This window comes from Caloenas nicobarica, chromosome 5 (assembly GCF_036013445.1).
Source record: "Caloenas nicobarica isolate bCalNic1 chromosome 5, bCalNic1.hap1, whole genome shotgun sequence".
Classification (NCBI taxonomy): domain Eukaryota; kingdom Metazoa; phylum Chordata; class Aves; order Columbiformes; family Columbidae; genus Caloenas; species Caloenas nicobarica.
In genome coordinates, this window is record NC_088249.1 from 23961867 (window position 1) to 23984660 (window position 22794).

At 43.2% G+C, this 22794-nt stretch overlaps 1 protein-coding gene across 2 annotated transcripts in view; it reads right to left on the reverse strand.

Moving 5' to 3' along the window:
• Nucleotides 1-5414, reverse strand: part of ESRRB (estrogen related receptor beta) — a 133755-nt gene extending 128341 nt beyond the window's left edge. For both annotated transcript variants that reach the window (XM_065635881.1, XM_065635882.1), the window contains exon 1: nt 5283-5414. In XM_065635881.1, the coding sequence (XP_065491953.1) occupies nt 5283-5284 (2 nt within the window). In that variant the 5' untranslated portion in view covers nt 5285-5414. The remainder of the gene's footprint in view (nt 1-5282) is intronic.
• Between the last annotated feature and the right edge of the window lie 17380 nt (nt 5415-22794).

Below are 22794 nucleotides of genomic sequence, written 5' to 3' on the forward strand. Positions count from 1 at the left end.
GAGACTTTAAAACTGTCATTACATTCAAGTCATCATGTCAACTAAATCATATGCTGTAAAACTTTAAAGAGTCACAGTATTTCCTACCCTGAAACTCCTACAATACTATAAAATAATTTTTTAAGTACTTGTGGCATGCATGGAGGACAACAGGAACACAGTAGCTTTCCATGTAGCTTGTGGAAAAGTTGAAAATCTGTTTTTAGTTCCCCAGCTCTTCATAAACTGTATATATGCCAGTGAAAGCTGCACTGAAATGCAGACACCTTCAGGGTAAACAGCAGCAGGTCATTCATAGCATTCAGCATAACACTAGAAAGGACAAAAAGAGGAGAAAGAAGAGTATTTTGCCTGAAAGATCAGCAGGGGAAATCTGAGTATAAACTGCCAGGCCACAGCCACAGCAGAATAGCACAGGAGAGGAAAAGGCTGAGGCAAACAGAAAGGAAACTGGGATGGGAACAAGATGAAGGCAGGTAAAAATGTTATACAGTGCTCAGCTTAGCCACAGAAAGCTCCTGTCTCAAAGTGATTTGCCGTGGGTACAAGTTATTAGAGTGAAAGAATACAATTATTATGTATTTCAAATGCATTTAATAAAGTACACTATAGCTGACGGTGCTCCCCTCAGTAGGTCCAGGCACAGAGCACAAAGAGAAAGGGGCCTCAGGCATCCACATCAGGTTGCAGTTTTAAGTAACTTTTAAACTAGGGCAAGGTGTCAATTGTTACCTCAAGATGCTACACCCAGATAGACATGTCAGCAAAACCACCCAAGTTCAGTGTATGCAGGATGATCATCAATACACATGGCTCCAGAATCAAACAGTAACTTACTTTTTCAGCCAAAGTCTACCACTTTTGAGTAATAAGCCTGGAGCCTCATCTCAACAAGAGTCACCGAGACCAAATTCAGACCTAGTGTGTAGGACACCACTATTGAGTGTTACGCTATGGGTAAGTTAGCCCTTTATCTGTTTGTCTTACCAAAATCAGAAAACCTTTTTGCTGGCTTGTACCAAATACATTTAAAAAAAAACACCCCCGAAACAAAGCAGAGTGGGGTATCTCTCACTGACAGCACAAAAACCTCTTGTTTTGAAGCGGTGCACCTGTGTCAGTGATTTGCCGGTTTTGCCATGGGTGAACCAACCATTTGGGATTTATATAAGATTGTTCTGTGTAGATCTTGGAATACTTTTGATGGCAACCATGTAGCATTTTACAGACAGGAAACTGAGGAACAGGGAGATATGACTTGGCCGTGTGTCAGAAGACAGCAGGTTTCTATCCCCATTCCTTTTCAGGACCTCTTTACAGAAGAGAGGCAGGATCATGGCACGGTCTTGATTTTGTGCAGTACACCTGCTGCAGACAGATTTTCTGAGTCCAAGCTTGGGGCAAAAAAGCCTACTGCTGGCTAGTTCACAACACACCAGGCCTTAGCAACACAGAGGTGCTCTGCTTGCTGCAGGCAGGCAGGCCTGCTCTTTTCCAGCAACAGCAGGGTCTACCCAAACATGTACAATGAACTCATCACAAAAGCAATCAGGCATTAATTTGGTCAATCATTCCTGAGACAGTGAATCCAGTTCTCCAACTAGACTATTTGATGCAAAACCCCAGCTAAACTGAAGGAGAGAAAAAAATGCCTCAAAAGATACCAGTCTACAGAACAGAACAATTTAGACATTGATCCATCCACAGTTATTTTTATATGTATACATATTTTTTTCTCTCTTTTTAAGAAATGGTTACTCAAAACTCATGAAAAAAAATAAATTGGGTCTTTGGGCACTAATAACAAAAAGGCAGCCCACCCTCCAATCCTTCTTATTTTGAAGAGTATTTGGAGTTTTCTATTAGGCTGCTGCATGCACTGCATGTACCCTGCTTCACTAAAGACGACTCTTTTTGAAGCATCACTTGACTTTGTTTTAAATATCTCACTACAGTTTCCATTTTAGCTCTGTGAGATGATTATTTTCTCTCAGCAAACTGAAGTTACACAGCAGTTGAAAATGCTGATGGCTTAACTGGTTTCCTTTTTTTTTTTTTTTTTATTTCTTCTCCCCTCTCCACAGCAGCCCTGAGGGGTTTTAACTCTTTCTGCAGCACTGAAATCCTGCTTTTGGAGTTCAATGTTTAACTCTCGCTGGGAGACTCATAAATATTCGGAGTCACTCTCTCCCTCTCTGTTTGATTAGGAAATGAGCCTTTAACTCAATGTAATCCCCAAGCCATTAACAAAAAAGCCCTCAACAGCTCCACTATTAGAATTTCACTCCTAACCCACAGAGGATTGAATTAGATTAACATAACTACCCGCAATCTGAGTTTATTTTCTGTGCCAGATAGAAATGTGTCTTCAGGAAAGGAAAAGAAGAGAGCGGGAGAGCAAGCATAGCATAATGAAATGTAAAAATAGAGAGATGAGAAATAGATGGACAGATGTACAGGTGAAGCGATAAAAGATGTAAAAGCGAGCAAGAGAGAGAGAGAGATAGCTACACTACCTTTAATAACTGGCTGCTGGCTTTGGGGGTTTTATTCAGAAGGCCCCTAAAAACACAGAATTGTTTCAAGAAAAGTATTTTTTCCTGCTGGTGTTTACTCCATATTCTCAGGGATTTACAGTGAGACACCTGAGCATGCTATACTCTAGACACCTGTGCAGCAGATTTGGCACAGGTTTTATTTATAATTCCCAAGAGATGTCATACTCAGCAATGAAAGGAGGGGCATGAAGAAGAGAATATGCATGTCAATCATTACTTTGCAGTCAAAGAAACAAATAAACTAGGATGAAACAAAATAGGTTGTTTGCATTTTTAAGGAATGAAAATGAAAAAAAATTATGCAACAACCCTATGACAAACTATACCATATAGAATGAGTCAATCTGGAGGCTGATAGGTGCTTAATCCACAAAACATAAAACATTAGTGAAGCAGAAACTAAATAACAAAGACTTTGTTGCACATGATGCATCAGTGTTCCCTCTAACCACAGATAACTCTCTCCCTCCAAATAAATGTTGTCCCATAAACCATTGATTGGTACAGTACAGGACAGTAGATACTTGGTTATTTTTTCCAAACGCAGTAATAAAAAGATAAAAGATACAGCAGGTTTAACAGACGAAAAGACCTGCATGCAGTTGAAAGAGAAGGATAAAGTCCAGCAGTTGTGTGGAAACTACTACTGAGCAGTCCAAACAAATTCTTAAAATTACATCTTTTCTTGTTTTATATTTGGCGGACTTCTCAGGAATGCTTGGATTTTTACAAAAACATATAGTAAATGAGTTTTTGCAGTAATTCCCGAGCATAGTCATGCTGATATTTCTGTTTGGTAGGGAAGAAAAATATTTAATTTTTATTTTTCCAATGATGCCTTTTGATTTTCAACTTTTAGGGGGACCTCAGACTAGCTATATGATAGATTCTTTGTTAGTTACAGAGTCAGCAATTTTATTTTTTTAATGCCTTTCAGAAAAATCTGCTCTCTCTTCATTTCACAATAAAGTTGCATTGTCACAGAGAGGCAATAAATGTAGTGTCATGCCAAAACAAACAGAAAAGGGACTTAAATAATTTAAATATGTTCATTTTTAAGTAAAGCAAAAAGCCTTAATAATAAAAATGAAGCTTCTTACAACGAGAATGGTCAGGCTGACAGTCTTGTTTTATTTGGGGGGAGGGGAGCTTCACAGCAAGCAGTGTATTGTAGCGATCATTTTGGGCATTACTTGTGTATGTAAATTCACCATGTTTATCCATATTGTCCTAAAAGCCTTCCCTATATCTACAATTCTAGGTGAAAGATGGAGTGTTTATATTAATGGTTAAAAACTTAGAATGAACGTGTACTCAGCATTTTTGTTTCCAGAACTTAAGTTAAAAACTTCTAGTGTTGTAAAACGTATATCAAAGAAACTCAAAATAATGAGCTAAGGAACAATTCTATTTATCACCTTTCTACAGTCAGTCCAGGCAATTCAGCTATCATGTCTTTCTTAGGACTTGATATTTTAACTGTGAGACAGCTCTGGTTTTATTATTCTGTTTTTATTAGACACTTGTTCCTCCAAATTTCCTCAAATTTAGCTTCATTTTATTCATTTTTACTTTCAAAAATGGTAAATTTTGGGAAAAAAAGTTTTTAGAATATATATTCCATAAGAAATTTATACTAAAAAACTTTACATATTGAAATTCAATATTGTAATATTGATGTTTTACGGGCAGACATTATAAATGCAAGAAATTAAGGATATTTTTCTATACTTACATATAAAACCTAAATTTTGTAGAAGACATAGCCCAAACTCTGAAGCAAAAATATGAAACAAGAAAAACCTCTGTGTTTTGAAAAAAATGTTATGCTAAAAGCTATTAATTAAAAAAAACCCATTTCTGACTAATTATTGTCTTCCCTCTCTTCATAGTCTTGTTAACAAAAATACTCCAAAAATATATCATTGTTCAAACATTTTGCATTTTGGCTGCTTTAAAGCATGGAGCTCATTGGTGATGAGAGAGTAAGTTCCTTCTTTGATTGCCACTGCGCGGATTTCGAAAAGACTTGCACCCTCTTTTGTCATTGAAGAGACTTCCGTTGCTTTAGGACTTTTAAAATTAAAGAAACATTGACTGCTCAATGTTAAATGCATTCAGTAAAAGCAAAATTTCATTTCATCCCCCTCGTAAGAGAAGGTTTGATATGAAGTGTGTGTGTGTGGGGGGGTGGTGTTTTTTGTTTTTTTTTTTTTTTTTTTAATAGAGGAAAGGGTGTCACTTGGTTCATTTAAGATGGGACTGCTGAAGTTTCCAGGTTTGCCTTTACCAGCATGGGATAAATAGCACCTGTCCTTGGTAAGCCCTTAAGCAGAGTTACATTATACATTGACCTTTTTGGAATGCCAGCAAACCTGACTGTTTCTATTCTCAAAACAAAACTGCTCCACTCAAACTTTCATTTGCTTATTTCCAGAGGAAAAAGCCACTCTCAAATAGTGAAACTGCTTGATTTCTACAAAGTTCTGAACCAACTCTTCTCCTTGTGGGTCACACTGACCTTCCATTGACAGTGTGAAAATAGAAAAAAATATATTACCTTTAACCATACCAAGATGCTGCCATAATTTTTAGCCCAGATAAAAGGATTGGTGCAGAGCAACATTTGGATAAAAAAAAAAAAAAAAAGGAAAAAGAAAACCAACAAACACAAAACAAAAACAACCCCATAAATGCAATAAAAGGTAGAAGTTCACTACTTACATGCTGCAGGCTGAGAGATGAAGCTCTAGGCTGGAGTAGAATTTCCCTTGCCCTCAGGTGTTTCTAATTGCTGATTAAATATCTTTTGGTTCCGCCTGCACCAGCCGACAGTCCCCTCTGCGTCTCTGCCTCTCTTTGTGACTAGGACACAGTACTCCGAGTCCCAACCTATAAATAGATCCCAGCTCTGTGATTGATATAACAGGCAGCTGACAAAAAAAAAAAAAAAAAAAAAAAAAGAAAAGAAAAAAAATTTTAAAAAAAAGGAGGGAAAAGAAAAGAAATAACCAGGTCTTAAGCAAAGCAGCAAAAGCTGGGCTTTTAGCTCTGCACTGTGCCCAGGGAGGAGTCCCCCACAGTCACCCGTGGGCATCAGAAAGAGAAAGTGCAAGGCAATTACTTTCCCAGCAGCATTACAGCAACTTGAGGCATGTAAAGCGAGTGAACAAAATCCAGTGCACAAAGAAGGAGACGGAAAGCACAACTGTCTGACTGCATCCAACTCTCTTGCAAAAATAAATGCCATTTTAAAAACAAGTTAGGGGTTCTGACAGATGATAGAGGAGTTCAGAGTTGGGTTCTGGGGGTTGGTCCAGTCGTGCTTGTATTACTGCTGCAGAATAAACTAGGGCTAGTGGATAGGTTAGCAATGCAACAGCTCGGTAGCCTGCTTAGGGTCTCTGCCCACAAACACTATTTGATGAGGCTGTTTCTAAAAACAAAACTGAGGGCATTGATGGTACCTCACCTGTTGACTCTGCAGAGGTTACTTAGCTCTCAAGTACCTGAACCGTCATTCCTGCTCGTGTCCTTGACTGCCAGGAGAAAACCAACGAGTTATAGATTTCAACACAGCTCTTTCGCAGAGGCTGAGCTGGGAGACCACCATCTGGGCACTGACTTGAGAGAAGGCATGAGGACTGCTTCTGCCCTGGTCCCCATTAATATTAATAGATGCAAGGGTAATGGTCCTGGATTTTTCCATATCTAACCTCTACAGCTTAGAGCCACAGTCTGGCAAAGCCAAAAGCTTTTCCAGGAGGCAGCTGGTTCCCCAAGCCTTCACCAACGCCTACGTATTCACGATCTTCAGTAGAACTTTAATGGCTATGAAGTTTCCTAGCAAATGAACTCAAAGGCAAGGCAGCTCCTGATGAATACCAGGGGAAGGGTGGGGGAAAAGAGGGAGAACAATGGGCAGAAAGAGGCAAAACAGCTTTCGCTACACTGCTACCTTTGGCAGTATCTCATACAATCATCCCTAGCATCATGCTCAGCTCTGCAGGCAAAAGTACTAGTGCAGACAGCGTACCAGATCCACCAGCCTTTTTTTTCAACATATTGCTAGGCTTGCTTGAGCTGAAACGGTAAAGAAATGCTGAACTCATAAAGAGCAGGATAAAATCCTCAGGCACCAAGCTGATGCTGAACTCCATGGTTCTTTGGCTCAGTGGCCAACAGTACCTGAACTATTTAAGCTAGTTTAGGCATGTCTACACTGCAGCTGCTGCTCTTGCTGGAGTAAAGAAAGTTAGTTCAACAGGGGCAGCTGTCCTAAAACAAGACAAGGACCCACCACATCACATCCAAGGTCTCAGTTCAACTGCAGCTAATGATTTTGGGGGAAGATAAAGTCATTTCCTCTTTTGGGGGCCAAATCCTGCCGCATGCATAATTCACCTCTAGTCAATACACTTTGTGTCTAAGCTGGTAGCCTTTAGTCAACCACTTAAAAATAAATGCCCTGCTTGCAGGACAAGGGCCTGAAGAAGCACTAGGCAAAGACTCATGACATTTAGGCATTTTCCTCAGTTGAGCTACTGTCCTGTGTGAAGTCTGGCTTGTCACTTTAACACCATTGTATATGCCTAGCTTCAAAAAAACCCAGAGATAACAATACTTAACACGGCACTTTAAAGCACGTTGATATCTACAGATTAAGAGGAGAAATAAAGAGGAGAAAAAAAGAAAAGTATCTGACAGACTGAGCTCCAGTGTGGAAACAGATCCTCAATTCCCTGTCAGATTCTGGTCCTCCACTGTCATGTAGTTGAGTTGGATCTCAGATAAAAAAATTACCTGACCAAACAAAGAAAATTCTGCCCTCTCATTTGGGTTGGCTAGTACAAGATGTTTTGGGCTATAATATTGAGAGCTGTAAAACATTTCACACTTCCATTGCCATTGGAAGGAATTTTAGAATCTCAGTACACAGAATAATCAGGCCGAGGCATGGCAGATCGAGGTTCCAAAACAGAAGCACCTACCTCCAACAATCATTTTTGAAAAATTTGGCTTTAACAAAGGCCTAGTCACATAGATCCTGAATGTGTTACCACTCTCAGACTGTTCTTTGGGTTTCTATATTACTGACATGTAAAGTTCTTCAAATACTACTCCATCCAGCCTTGTGTTGTATAGAACAGCATCATCTCTGTTTCATTACATTGCCATGGGCCAAACTGAAGCCCGGGAAGACCCCATGATGTAGTCTAAATCACGAGGACACTTTGGGCACATCTCAATCAGGTAGCTGGGAAGCTCTATTCACGTCTCAGGTCCAGGTCCAGTGCTTGTCATTGGCATTCCAGATCCACAGCGGAGCAAGACCTGGGCATACACTAGTCCCACATCATTCCACCTTCTGCCTGGAGGATGAAGGGGTGAGGACTTGCTAGCGTACCACAGTTAGCTAGTATGGATGAACTGTGAATGGAGCGAGCATTCCTCCATCCTTCCTCTCTACCTTTAGACAATGGGATGTATGATCTTCGTTGCTCCTCACTAGGGTACCCAGCAATCCAGAGATCTGCTTCAGATAAAACACCAAACACAAGTTCCCAAGCCCCACTGCCAGCACCCCTGTGCACAAACACCTCTTCATTCCAGCCTCTAGACTCCAGGTGATGCTGGGAAAGAATCCAACAATAGAAGCCGTGAGACTGGATGCTTACCTCAAAACTCTGCAAAAAGAAAGCCAGGAGATTTCAAAAGCACCCTTAGATACATTAAAAAAAAAAATCAACACCAGTGACTTGTAGACTGTATAAAGGCTCAACTCTTTCCTTGAGGCACCCAAGTAGAAGACATTGTAAAGTGCAAGTGCAGCTTTACAGTCTTTTCCACTTGTTGTTTGGGAAAGTATTTTTTTAAATGCATCTTGCTTGGGCCACTTTAACCATAAGCCTGTATTTCAGTCTCAGATTCTCAAGTCTATGGCGGAGGTTAAATTTCAGTGCTTAATTTTCTTCAAACACAAGGAGTTTGAGCTCTGCACATTTAAATATGGGCAGAATTTGCTCAGCTGCATACAAGCTATTATAGAAGAATGCAAAATATACTTTCCTTCTAATGATGAAAATAAACAAAAAATCACAGATACCCTTTTTAGATGGGGACACAGCGAAACCAGTTGAAGCTTGAAAATACTTGTCAAATCAATGGAATCTTCCAGTTCCCCCCACCCACACATGAAACCACACAGATAATCTTTGTCCCTTCTTCTGTGAGCCACAAGATGCTTCTGTGAACATCTGATTTATGTGCCATAAGTTTAGAGCTCAGAACCACTACTGCTTTTATATCAGGAAATGCAGGTATCAATGTAAGTTTTAAAAGACAAACAAAGTAGCTCTGTAGTTTCCAAGGCTAGCCACAAACTAAGAAGAATAATTGTAACACAGAACAAAAAGTTTCTTCAGCAGAGTCACACTACTTTGAAAGAGTCTCACTAACTCAAAATTCCAGGACAGCTGTGTTAGTGTGCTGCTGATTTAGTGAGGTGTGAATTGCACAGATTTCAAACAGAGACTACTTAAACACCAAAAAAGACACAATAAAATGATAACTCTTTTCACATAAAGGAAATGAATGTAAAAAAAAAAAAACAAAACACCTCTTCCAAAACTGTAAAAATAACAAGATAAGGAATAAAAGATAAACAAAAGGAAAAGTTTGAGTAGCAATCTTCTTCTGGATGCTTGGCACACATAGTATGACTCTTAGATCTGATTTAACAGGTAGTTAAATATAGTATACGTTTTGATACAAAGCATGTATTCTGAAAAACAGCCAATGCTCAAGAGGCAAATAATGATATTGCTAGGAGTTTAGTTATTTTATTTCCTTATTTGATTTTAATGATGCAAACTTCATATTACTTCAATGATCTTTTTTTTCGTGCAACCAATATCCATAGCAGGATATTTTTGGCATACACTGAACACAAAGTCCATATGTCTGCATCCAGTTCATCCGTGTACCCTCCAGAACGGTGCACACCATGCTGCCATGTCAAGTCTCTGTCATCACCAGGGAAAGTCACACTGCTCAGTTAATACATTTGTAAATTTTGCTTTTTCTTTAGCTCCTATATATTTTATTATTCTTCAGGAATGTGAAAATGGCTAAGATTTTAACAGAAGTTCCCCACCAGATTTAGCCATTCCAGCTGAAGATGTTACCGCTCTCCATCTGCCTGCCAGCTGGAGATTAGGACTCCAAAAGCTCTTCGGCAGAAGGAAACCTGCAAAAACTTTCTAAACAGCTTCCAGCAAAGCAAGCCTAGTTAGGACTAAGAAACTTTCCTGGACTAGGCAACACCCAAATCTATTCTTCCATTTTCAGAGCTGCAGGCAGAGAAAAGTCTTCACCTAGCATAGCTATTTGTGGAGAGGCACCATCTGTGGCTGTTCAGCAGAGGTTATGCCATTGGCTTTAACAAGAACAAAAGCAAGCACAGAAGAATGCTACTCTCCCTTGTTTTTCTGAGCCCACCAGTAATAACAATGCACTAATGAAAAATGGCTTGGTCTAAGCAACAAAACACATACCAGAGTACGTACAGACTATCCAGAGTGAGCATTCAGTTCTACACCTACACACAGAAATAAAATCTGTAAGGATTTATCTAAAGCCTGAAAGCACTAGGACAATCATATGTTGCATTACATTTAAACATGCAAACTTTGCCAGTCTACCATGTACTGTATGATAACAGAGTCCCTTCTACCCTTACCTCATTTAGATCCCTCCTAAACTTCCACTTCTACTGCGGAGCCTTCACCTAAAAGGGCTTCTGTGTTTACTCTCAGCAAAAAGCAACGAAACAGAATAAGACTTCTTGGATGTAGTCCTGCCTAAATTGCGTAACCATGATCTTCTCTCTCTGTAAACTACCGTCATCTTCTTCCAATCACACGCTGCAACGCGTTCAACCAACGTTGCGCTGTCAATTCCATCATTTGGGGCAGGCACCTTTTGCGCTTTCAACTTGTTGCAGATGCTTTGCAGAAACTCATTGCTGTTGTTGTACCACTTGTTTAGGACCTTGTTTAGCACCAGCAAGTCCACACCTGTGCTGGCAGGGCATTAGCTGTGCACTCAGACAAATCTCCAAGCAGCCCTGCAGCCTGCTAAGGTCGGCTTCAGGCAAGAGATACTGTTTCAAGTTCTCGGTGACCTTGGCCATGGTGGCGAGGGAGAGGAAGCATGGTAACTGTGGTAATAAAGTTCCCAGCAATTTTGATAGCAGGAGGAGGACAAAGTGATATTTAAACCAGTTCCGGTGCCAGATCGAATAGGGACCAGGACTGCCAGAAACAGGTTCCCCTTGGGTTTTTGTTTTTATTTTGTTTTTACTTCAGATTCCTTCAGACAACTTCTACAAAATCCAAACAACTGTTATAACCACAGACAGGCCTAACCATGATGTCTGGCTCCAGATCTAAACTCCTTACAGCCAGACTGTTAGCTCAGCTCCCCAGAAAAACCATCACCATTTTCCAAATGCATGTGTCAGGGGGGTTATTACCCCTCCCTCTCCTCTCCAAGGAGAGGCTCCACATTCTTTGATTGTGTGTCTTGCTCAATTAAAAGATATTTTTTTAAAAAATAAAAATGAAGGCAAATAACTGATGAAGTTCCTTAAAGGACGGTGATGCTCCTGGCTGCAGACACCCAGAGGAGCAATAAGCCCTTCCAGGAGAAGCCCTTTGCGCACAAGCAGAGGGGTTTCAGGGCTGCTCTCCTGCCTTCATCCCTACTGAGGACATGCCTGCAGGGTGGCACAACCCAGCAGAGCGAGGTACTGCACAAGTTCCTCAGCCTCTGAAGTGAGGAAATAAGAAAAATTCTGCAATGGGTCCCTATTGAGCCACCTTCAAAGCAGCACCACTGATGTCCCATCCTGCCTCATCTCCCAGTAAAGTTAATTCTCTCTGAAGAGCCTTTGCACCCCGCCCTGAGGGTTGGGACTCTTACTGGTCTGAAGGCAGAGGTGCAGCTCTCACTCACATCAAAATACTGTCAGCCAAGTGTCACTCAGCATATCGGCATCAGGGGGGCTGTGGGGTGGCTGCAGGGGCCTCTGTGAGGAGGGGCCAGGGCTGCCCCATGCCGGACACAACCGGTTCCAGCGGCTCCAACCCACCCACTGCAGGGCCCAGCTGGACCCCTCAGCCAACGTGGTGGCACCTGGGAGAAAACATGTTTAAGAATGGACAGAAAATGTGACACAGGCAGCAAGGAGTGAGAAATGGCCTCGCAGATGCCCAGGTCAGAGCAGAAGGAGGGGACAAGGTGACAGAAGCAGACAGTCCCCCGCAGAGATCGCAGTGGAGCAGGTGGATATTTCCTGAAAGAATAGCAGCTCGCAGCTGTCCAAGGACAGCCCACCACAGTATCTCACAACAGATTAAAACAATCTGCTTCATTCAGTAGCTCTCCCTCTGCACCCAAGACCCCAGCAAGCAAGTGGTCCCAGGCAGGTGATCTCTGCTGACGCTGCCAGGGCTCCCATGCCAAGCAGGGTATACCACAGGGACGGATAGGGGACAGGCCACCAAAAATAACCGTGAACGGTACTGGAAACTGTCTTGTTACTGTGGGAAAGACAGTTGTCCTACACAGATCACACCAAAACCCTACCTACAACTCCTGACTGATGACGGAATAAAACCATCATATTTGGGAGTCACTTGAGGGCACACATGACTTTCACAGACACAGTGAAGTGTGTGCAGGTACCTGCCTCAATTCCCTCACTGGCAGTGAAGTTCTGCCACCACAATATTGCTCCCTCACTGTGGGTAAATCAAACATGAAGTGGCAGGCTAAACATTACCCTCACAGAAGTCTCTCCAGCACATAAAGCTACGGCAAGGTTCACTTGCACCCCGAGGGAAACTGAGATCCATATTTCCAGCTAATACCTCTCAGCTCTGCACCATCTAAAATTGCTTCTGAGCCCACTCTGTGGCTGCCAGGCCCTTGGCAGAGAGCTGTAAGCCCTTGTAATGTGTGGAACGGGCACAGACCCAGGTAAAATCCCTCCCTCCCTTGTCTCTCTTCAGGCTAACCTTAGCAAGTTCTGTGGAACTTTGGCTCAGCTTCATCTTAGCAATAAGTGAGGTTGTTTCTCCCTCTTCACTGTGATTCTGCTGCAGTCTCCTCAGCTTCCTCACCCCGTCACCTCAGTGCTGCCAGTCACCTGTGAAAGCTCTCCCGGCCCAGACCCTTCCCATCCTGTAGTCTGGAGCGCCTCAACACTCAGAGCATTTTCTTTCCAGTAGAGTGGAAATAGGGAAGAAGGAAAGGGTATAAGCCTTTTCTTTAAAGGTAGTTGCCCATATTTTCGAAAAAGAGGAGATTTGCAAAAGGATTTAGCATTCCCTTCCTCATCTCCCTGGCACGGAGCTCATCCCAGACGAAAGAGCAAGGCTACAGCACACACAGAGAGGGGACAAGCTGTGGGGGCCACCTGTGCTGCTGCTGAGCTTTACTGCTTTTTTCAGCCACTGAGGATTTGGTCTGAGGATGCTTTGCACAGCGAACGCGAAGGACCACACACATGGTCCCAGCAAAGAGGTGGCAGTGCCAAGGGGTGCCAGGATAATGTGGTTGGTGCTCAGGCAAGCTTCCCTCAGCCAGACAGAGCTAACGTGCTGCCAGCCAACAACCCAACAGGCCGAGAAGGAGCCAAAAGACCAACAGTTTCCCTATGGATAGTCTTGGCAAGTGCCACAGACAGGATCTCCCCTTGCAATGAGGCCCTGGTGGGGAGCGTGTGGCTCCTGACACCCCTCGTCCCTTCACCGCACTCCTGGAAGAGCTATGGGCTGCTTCTGGGTGCAAAGGTGCCCTGCAGTTCACCACAAATATTCAAAGCTGCTGGAACCTGAGCTAGAGCTCAGATATAGCACAGTCTATAGCAAGCTATATAGTCCTCCATCCTCCCCTTCTCCTCCCCACCTCCCACCTACCCCCTGCAAAAAGATGTCACATTCACTGAGGTTTAACAGTCAGAAGGGAAAAAAAAAAAAAAGTCAAATTCTTAACCCCAAGTGAATTTACCCAAAGCCCCTTGGAAACAGCTGCTTGAGGAAGGTTTCTGTTGAGTCCGTGTTTCAGGTGCAGCCATTTGGTTGCTCAGTTCCTTGCTGCTGCTTTAGTCAGTGCTCTTGCCACACCTGGACCTGTCCTCACCTGGAATAACCAGTCCCCTCCACGGCTTCTGCCTAGGGCCCTGCTGCTGCTGGGAGGTGAGGCCCAGCTCCTTGCCAGTCCCCTCCCTCAAGCAATGTGTCACGGGCATGGGCTCACACACACTTGCTCACATATGGCCTGCTTGCAACTCCCTGCTGAGCACAGAGAGGAAGATCTAAAGCCATCACAGTAGCTTCTTCCCTGACATGCCATGTACCATGCGGCTTTCCTGTGCTCACAAGCTTGGGGGGAAAAAAAAAAATCAATCAAACAAAACAAACAAAAAAACCTCACAACACCATGAAAACACAACCTTTCTTTAGCACCACTGTGCAATGATAAGCTCTGTGCAAGAAGTAGTGGATTCAGCACTCTGCATCTTTGCGAGGCAGGGCAGCAGCATCAGAGCACTTTGCAGCCAGGTAACAGAAACTCCAGGGGAAGCAGCCCCATTTTTATGTCACACAGCAAATAAGGGTACGTTACCAAAACAGAGCTATAGAGGGCTACTTCAGGATGCTCTGAATGACCTGGTTTGGATTTTGGCAGAAAGATAGCCTTGTTCATTTGGGCTTGATATCCAGATGTGAACTAGGCTAAATTAATTCAAATGTAGAGCACCATGAGATTGTATATAAGCTGAGCTATCACTGCATGGTGCTCTCCCATGCCCTGTAAATACACCTTAAGTAGCACAGACAAGAACAGACCCTCTCTCTTTGAATATACCATGTGCCTTGCTATGAGATCCTGGGATTCATTCACCTGGTGAAACCCCATGGAAACTTGCCGGACTGCCATCTGCTCTTTGGAAGCCTGTTCTCCACAGTTGTTGTGCTACATCTGTGTCATTCTTCCAAAGAAGTACCTTTTTGCCCCATTATCAGATCATATAATTCACTTTTTCAAATTTGTAGAAAGGGGATGTTAGAAAATGTATAGCCTATGGAAATTTTTTCATGTCTCCTTCTTAAGGTTCCAAAGAATATAGTTTATGTTTGGGGGGGTTTTTTGTGGTTTTGGTTGGTTGGTTGTTTTGGTTTTTTGGTTTTTGGCGGGGGGGGTTTGGTGTGGAGAGAGCGGGGTTTAAAGTTATTTTATTCTTCACTTTCCCAGTGGTCACTAGTTCACATCCAGGCAGAAAGCAAGACTCTAATTTGGAGGAAGGGAGACTGCTGGTCATAACCATAGGGCATTTCATATTTCTCAGCTGTATTCTCGAGAAAACACTTTCCTAAAGTTCAATTGTTCTTTTATGAAATTTAACAAAAGCTGAGTTTGGGGGTAAGTATTTGGAAGTCTTCTATGTTAACTACTATTGTTCTGAGTGTTGGTGGTAATGTGGAGAAATAGTTACTTACTCCTGAAAACTTTAATTAAAGAGCAAAGATGCAAACAACACTTGACACCAAAAGTACAATATCAAGGAACAGCCCCCTGCCCTGAACTGCTCATTGTTTCCCTCCTTCAAAGGTAGTTTCTTCAGCCAGGTTCTCCATTAATGCAAATTCTTGTTTCACCTCCGTCTTCAGAATGTGTGAGTCTGTGCAGAGAAACTGCTTCTGCGTTGCTACATTATGCTTGCAAAATATTACCTGTTCCCATCCCGAACATTGTTAAGTGAGTCATGAAGATGGAGAGCCTCAGCGGTCCACATAATTGCAAGATTGCAAACAAAACCCATTCACCCATTACCTTTATTTCGTGGTCCAGAGCAAACAAAAACTACGGAAGTTCCCTGACAAAAATGTCATTAAGGCTGTGCCATGACAGAGATGACTACATAGTTACTGTTCATCTCTGAGAGTTAGTTTGTTCCCAGATGCCTCATAAATTATAATTTTTCCTACAACTAATTACAAACACACTGTGGTGACTCCTCAGCCAGACTTGTAACCCTTTTATGTTATTATTATTATAAGTATTATTATTACAAGCAGCATTCAGAACCTAGCCCATTTGACACTAAACACCACATATATGTAAATATGCAAATATGGTCTCTACTGCAAATACTTTGTAATTTGAGGCCTGCTCTGTGTCAGTTTTGTATAAATGTAACCATCCCACTTCACAGGAGTGATTTTATAAGAATATTGCACTGAACAAAGTTATATAACTATAACCACATGTATGTTAGTTGAGCTTATATCTCCAAAGAAGCTATATTGAATTAAGTATGTCGTACCAGAGTATTATTCACACTAGAACTGTACCGGTTTAACTATACTGGGATCCAAAATCACAATAAAACCAGTATTCAAATTGTCTGAGACTAATGCCATGAAAACTGGGGAACACAAGCAGAAGATGCGGTCAGTACAGACATCAGTGATTTCACATCTGCACCTCAACTTAACTCTGGGGAGAATCTTCTACCAAAAACTTTGGGTGTGCATTGCCTTCTCGGGTACCCAAAACAAAGGTCCCTGTTTCCAATAGCTTTCTCTGTTGTGTCTGACTGGCTTTTTAACTGCGTTATACTGAGCCTGCAATATTACTCACCTCTTACTAAATTCCAGGGAATCCACATGCATTAGCAACATTATGAACATCCAGAAAGAAGGCTGTGTCTTACTAGTCACTAGAGAATATACAAGAGGCACTGACCAACCAATGGATCCTCTAATGCACACACAGTAAGATGTGAGCCTCAACTGAACTCTTCTGTAATTGGGGCATTTGGACAGTCCCTGTCCCATGTGGATTTCCTGGACTCTTATTAGAGTGAGCTCTTTCTGCAGTCTTTCCCAAAGGGATAATAATAAGGTCTTCCTCCTCTACCTGTCACCTATTTCATGAAACTTGCATGAACCTAATACCTTTCAGACTTCTGACTGGGTGAAAAATGTTTTTGAAATTAGATAACAGGTTCAAAAGTTACACAAACTCACCCAGTGCAATCACATACACAACATTCCCTCAGAAAAGAAGGCCTAACAATAAATTTGAGTTAAACTAACACGGCATTTTTCTAAGGAACGTAATTTTGCAATATAATCTGTATTACATTTTCTTTAAAAACAAAAACCAACCAAAAAAACCCCAACAACAACAAAAACCCACACCACTCTTAAACCATAAAGAGCTGGATATGGAATCAGGAGGCCTCACCTGTGCAGTGCTCAGCTTCATCCTGCTTCACTCTTCTTGTGCTGCCACACCTCTCCTTGCTGATGAGCATATCCCACCTGGACCTTGCTCTGCCTTAGGTGTAGCATAGGAAGAGGACAGGCAAGGGCTTCGCCAGTGCTCCTGGATTCTTTGATTGCTGGCAAATTTAGGGACAACAGTTTCCTTGGCCCCCAGCAGATGTGCATGGGCTAACAGCAATCTTTCACATGCTGATAAATTGATGCTGTTGTGCACAAAGCCCTGGAATTGAAAGCCAAATTATCCTTCTAGATTCAGTCCCTCTTTTTACCAGTTTCTCTGTTTCAAACCACTTCTGTTTACTCTGGATCTCTTAGGGAACTTGAGGATTTGAAGTGAGGATGGTAGGCTGCAAGCTGGACAGCTTTTTTCCTTCTGTGCTGTATTACTCCAAGGAGGCTGGATAGGTCCTCTGCATGCTCAGAATCCAACTTCCTACTAGACAGGTTTCATGGAAGGAAATCCAGCAGACAGCTATGTTCTCTAGAGTCAGATCTCAGGATAAATAGGTCTGGATTGTGTGGGTCCTGTAGGAGGTAACAATGATAGGTCTTTGTCTTATCACTCCACTCCTCCCCCTTCACAAACCCAAACCACTTTCTCTGAATAATCACAACTGCACTGATTTCTTCCCACTGCAAGGGAGCCTGGAGCCTGCACTGATATTTTTAGGTAACCCACTTGCTCAGTTTTCTTTCCCCTTTGTGAATAGACTCTTCTCTTATTCTAACTCATACTGCCACACACATTCCTGGTCTTTTTCTTGTTCTGGCACTCCTCAGATCTGTACATGCAGCACCTACTGCTTAGAAACAGGGCTACACTATCACTTTATGCCATTTTTTGTGTCTGGGCTCACACAGGGCTGTACACACTATGACCAGAAGTACAGAGCTAGAGACCACAAGTAGACCTTGATAAAAGTGTTAAGTATTTGAAGCATTATGTAGGAAGCCAAGCAAAAATTCCAATTAGTATTTTTATGATTATTCATCAAAGCTGATAAAGATCCCATTCCAAAGGAAGAGGGTAAGAGACCCAGCCAGCTAAGGAAGGTAACCTACAACTGAAGAAGTTTCTCATTCAAATTCTCTCCTGTTTCATAGAGACAGTTGGCATAAAGTATCAGTACTCTGACATGAGGAGGCTTTGGTGCCAAGTTTGTGGAAGTATGAACAACAAAATCAGTGACAAGGCAGGAGAGGATCAGTCAGTCCATGTGTGGCTGTGTCCAACCCATGCTGCTGCTTTTTCAAGGAGTCTCCCCTTTGGTTCTAACCATATCCTCATTCTTCCCATCTTCTGCTTTGGGAATCTTAGGAATGTCTTTTTACACATACCTCTTATTTCAGACTGTGTGCTGCCCAATTGCTTTTTTCCCTCATGCTTTCCATTCTCATTCCCAGTCTTTCTGTTACCCTTTCATTTTTATTTTGGCCCACAAACAAGCTCCTTCCCCAGCATATCAACAGCAGTGGGAAGTAACCTAATTAATAGTTCCTTGATAGCCTACCCCACACACGCACACACCCATCCCCCCAGTATCCCACTGGCAATTCAACAGCCCTCTCTAATGAAAGGAAAATATTTCCATACTAATTAATAACAACATTGGGTATTTCTGGGTGGAAGGATCTGGCATTCCCATCTGGGTCTAGATCTCTTGAGCTGACAGAGCAATTGTACCTCAAAGCACATTACCTTTTCCAAATCCTTGTGTGATTAACTGTTTACACTGCTCTCTGTATCAAACATCTTTGTCAGCCTGGCTTGTATGTTAGCTGCTATCTTTGCAAGTGGGTTCAGACTGAATTCCTTCAGCACTCAGCTTGTGTCTCTCTTTCAGCACATGGCACTTGCTCATAAACCTACATTGCTTCCCTTCTTTATTCTCCAGCAGGATTCATGTGAGGCAAGGACCTTTCCACGTTTTGGTTCTCAAAGGACACAAATGCTACTAGATCCATTTAAAATTTCTTTGCTTCTTGACATCCCCTGACATCCACTTCACTGTCTCTTTCTGCCATAACCACTTGTAAAAAAAAATTAAGCGCTGTTTTTGAAGATTGTCTGCAGAGGAGCAGTAGTTCTCAGTGCTGACTGATCTACAGCACAGATTTTTTTCTATATGGAGTAGGATAGTCCCACTCCTGTCTTCATATAGTAGAACTGAAAAGTAGGAAATGCTTCACTAAGAACTGTGTTCAGACATGTCCTTCCAGAGAAGAGAGGGAGCATAAGTGAATTTTGCTATCCCGTCTTGGAATCACCAAAAAGGGAGAGTTGCGTCTTCTGCCTCTAGAGGTGACCTGGGGCAACATGAGTAGTTGCTTCTTCTGCATCACATGTCAGCAAAAGAATGAAAAGCAAATAAAGAAAAGTGTGAGAAATACTGGTGCTTCTGAAAAAATTCAAAAGACAGAGCTCTTCCCAAGAAGAAGAAAACAGAGGTCTTACACCACCAGTCAGTGCCTTAAAGCTGTGACAAATAAGCAGGGGTATTTCCTAGAAGCCCTACACAGGCAGCATTGTGTTAGGGGACACCACTATTGAAGCAAGACTGCCAGACCCCATCCCACATGCAGGCTGCCTGCAGGGACTGTTGAAGTAGCAGAAGCACCAGCAGCAGCTACAGAAAGCTTCACAGCAAGCCAGATCTGGCCCACAAGCATGGGTCCTTCTCTTACACAGTGAGCTGGAAAAATACTTCCTGATATGCATTTAGACAAAATAAATACACAAGGAGCACATTTACTAAGCAGTGGGACAGTGAAAGGCATCTTCAAAACAGAGTAAAACGGAAGGAACTGTAAAACAGAATAAAGATGGGAGATAAGTGAGGTGCCTCCACTTATTCTGTCACTGCAGTACTGCCTGCGCAGCCTCCAGTGCGTCACATACTCCATGTGTCCATTTCCCACAGCAGCCTTCTGAAGAGCCTTTTATCCCCCGGCTGCTGGCCAAGCCTCACTGCATCCCCACTGTCTCTGGTGCCTGCCTGGACACAGTTCTGCCCTATGTCCCCCATCTCCACAAACAACCATCCTTGTAGAGCAAAGCACACATTTCCATCCACAAGGCTGAAAGAAGGAAGGATGGAAGGAACGACGGAGAAAGGATCCCTCTTAAAGGAGGGGGAAGAAGAATAGAGACAGAGGCAAATAGGAGGGAGAGTGAGAGGGGCCATAAATTCCCTTCTAATTCCAAATAATTCCGATTACACGGATGAGTAGTTTTCAATCAGAAAGATAATCTCAAAGATAGATGGCAGGATAATTGCTCGTCGGCGCGACGTAAATATTGTGTCGTTTCTATTAATCTCAGCGAATCGGGTGTCAGGGTTGTCACTCATTCATCAAAACAAATTAAAAAAAACATATTATAAAAAGAGAGATGCTGGAGGGAGGGGGATGTGTATCAAATAAGCAGCTGAAGGTGTGCAAGGTAATGAATGCTGCTTACATTCTGTTTGTATTTTTTGGTTTATAAAAGCTAAAGGTAACTCAGGCAGTAGGTCTTTATTAACCTCTCAGTAGGGACTGCAAGGGGCACTGCTGCATGCAGAGCAGAGCAACAGGGCTGCAGAATGGAACTGTGTTTGCACAACAGGGGGAAGGAAGTGGACAATATGCCCTAGATATTGGAGCTGAATAGCCTGGACATTAACAACAGGCAGGAGGTACTGCAGAATCACAGTACCTGGGAGAAAGGACACAGATCACAGCATAAAACAAAGGTAGTGCCTCCGTCTGCCAGGTAGAGGAGTGGGCAGGGAACAGACAGTGATGGAGGGAGGTCAGCAAGCAGGGCACACATTAGTCCTTGGTGCAATTTCCCCACTGGCTGCAGGACAACAGCATGTCTCTGCCCCACTGCCATATTCCCTGCCTTCCACCCCCAGGCACTGTGCATCCCCCTCTCCCTGCCCTTGCAACCTGCCTGGCCTCAGGCACCCTCCTCACAGTCCTTTGGTCACCTGGCCGCTCACTGACTAGTGTATTGGCTTAGTTCATTTTTGCCGACCCAGCAGGACCAATCTTCCTCCACATCCCCCCTTCCCCAGCACTCTCCCTCTCTCCTGGGATCCCTCACTTGCTCAGGAGAGCACGCTGGTCTACGACCTACAGGTAACAAACAGCTTGGGCCAGTCACCAGTGTTTCTCCACTGACTGCACAGAGAAGTTCCTCAGGAAGACCCTCATCCCACTCTGATGTCCATCTCCTGAGGGCTGACACCTCTTTCCCCAGGCTAGGAGCCGCAGCCTTAACTTCTGCACATGGAATTTTCTCGAGTGGACGCTGGGCTGAAACTACCACTCACATTACACAGCTGGCACAGCTTTACTGATGGAGATGAGGTTGGATCAAGCAACCTTGAAGAAAAGGCTCCTCACACAACTTTCTCCTTACTCAAGGACACAGTCATATCTTTCCAAGAGTGGAAAACTTCTACTAGACAGTAGCCTCCAGCCATGCTGCAACCCACAAGAGCTGGTGAACCAGTCAAGGCTAGATAAGCATTTGGACAAACCTCTTCTCCAGCAAACTCAGCCATGGGCAGGACACAGTTCATAACTCCACAGGGAGCTTCTCCAAGCCAGGACAGTTTGAGCCTGCTGCTCACTGCCGCGATGTGACAGGGAGACCCTTCAGTGCATCATGATCACCTGTAGTCACTGAACTGGTGCTCTTTGAACAAATCACTTCGGTTTGCTGCTGCCTATGTAGCATTTTTGTGGGGCTTGAAGAAAACTTTTCCTTTCCCTGGCTGCAGTCTGGAGTGGCCAAAACACTGCCTGAAGCTTGTGCTCTGACATGTCATAAGTACTTTGGGATGAAAGAAATGCAAAGGTATTATGTTTTTAGACCAGACTTAGTTTGTGAACTATGACAAGTTTTGCCCTCCTGAGCTCCAGGAAGAAGCTGACAGGTTTTGGCTGTAAGTTAGCTTAGTGCTTTGCAAACAGCCCGCTGACACAAGGGCCTGAACTGCTGCCCAGGGGTTGTCTTCACTAAACGGATTTGAAAAATGCTAATATTTCATCCTTGGCTACATCAGTCTTTCTGTTCATTTACTGCTGCTGTTTGCTAAGTGAACTTATTTATTTAAAAAGCCATTCTATGGGTAGCTCCTGTTGAAAGTTGCAAATAAATTCCCTGTGGATGTTCTCATGCCAGGCTATGGCAGAACTGGTCCCAATGTAGGCCAAGATTCATTAGGATTGAGTGCTGTTCTCACTGCACAGTCCTCTGGGACAGAGGGAACAGGGAGACTTGTCCCAGCAATACTTTTAACCTGTCAATCCAGCCAGCAACGCAACATTCGCTGGGGATTTCAGCTGCTTCTCTGATCCTGCCTTATCTCCCTACAACCCCCGGTGTGCCCGCCACTCGCTGAAATGTCACTTCTCTCTCCCCTTCTTCCAAGATGGAAGTGAACTTGTGTACCTGGCAGGGGGGCTGACAGACATGAGCTGAAAGGCTGTCAAGGACCCACTGAAAAGTGGGCAAGCCACACTGTGTCAGATTTCGGGGTCTAACACTGCAGCTTTCTGTCTGCTCTTGGGCTAGCTCTAAATGGAGCCTTTGATAGGCAGCCAGGCAGCTGTCATCGCAGGGTCAGCCTCAGAAGCAGGAGGGTATGAGCACCTGGGAAGCACATGCCAGTGAGCAGAGAATAGCATCAGTATTGTAAGGCTGGGTACTGCAGGGAACTGGAAACACCAGAACAAGCGGAGAGTCAAGCATTGGACAATGAGATACACAAAATGCATCTATCCCCAAGTCCTGGAGAAACCTCAGTTCCACAGTGGCTTCTCAGGGGTGAAGTGTCACAAAAAACCAGCCTCCTACTAACTCCTCAGTGTTCGTTTCC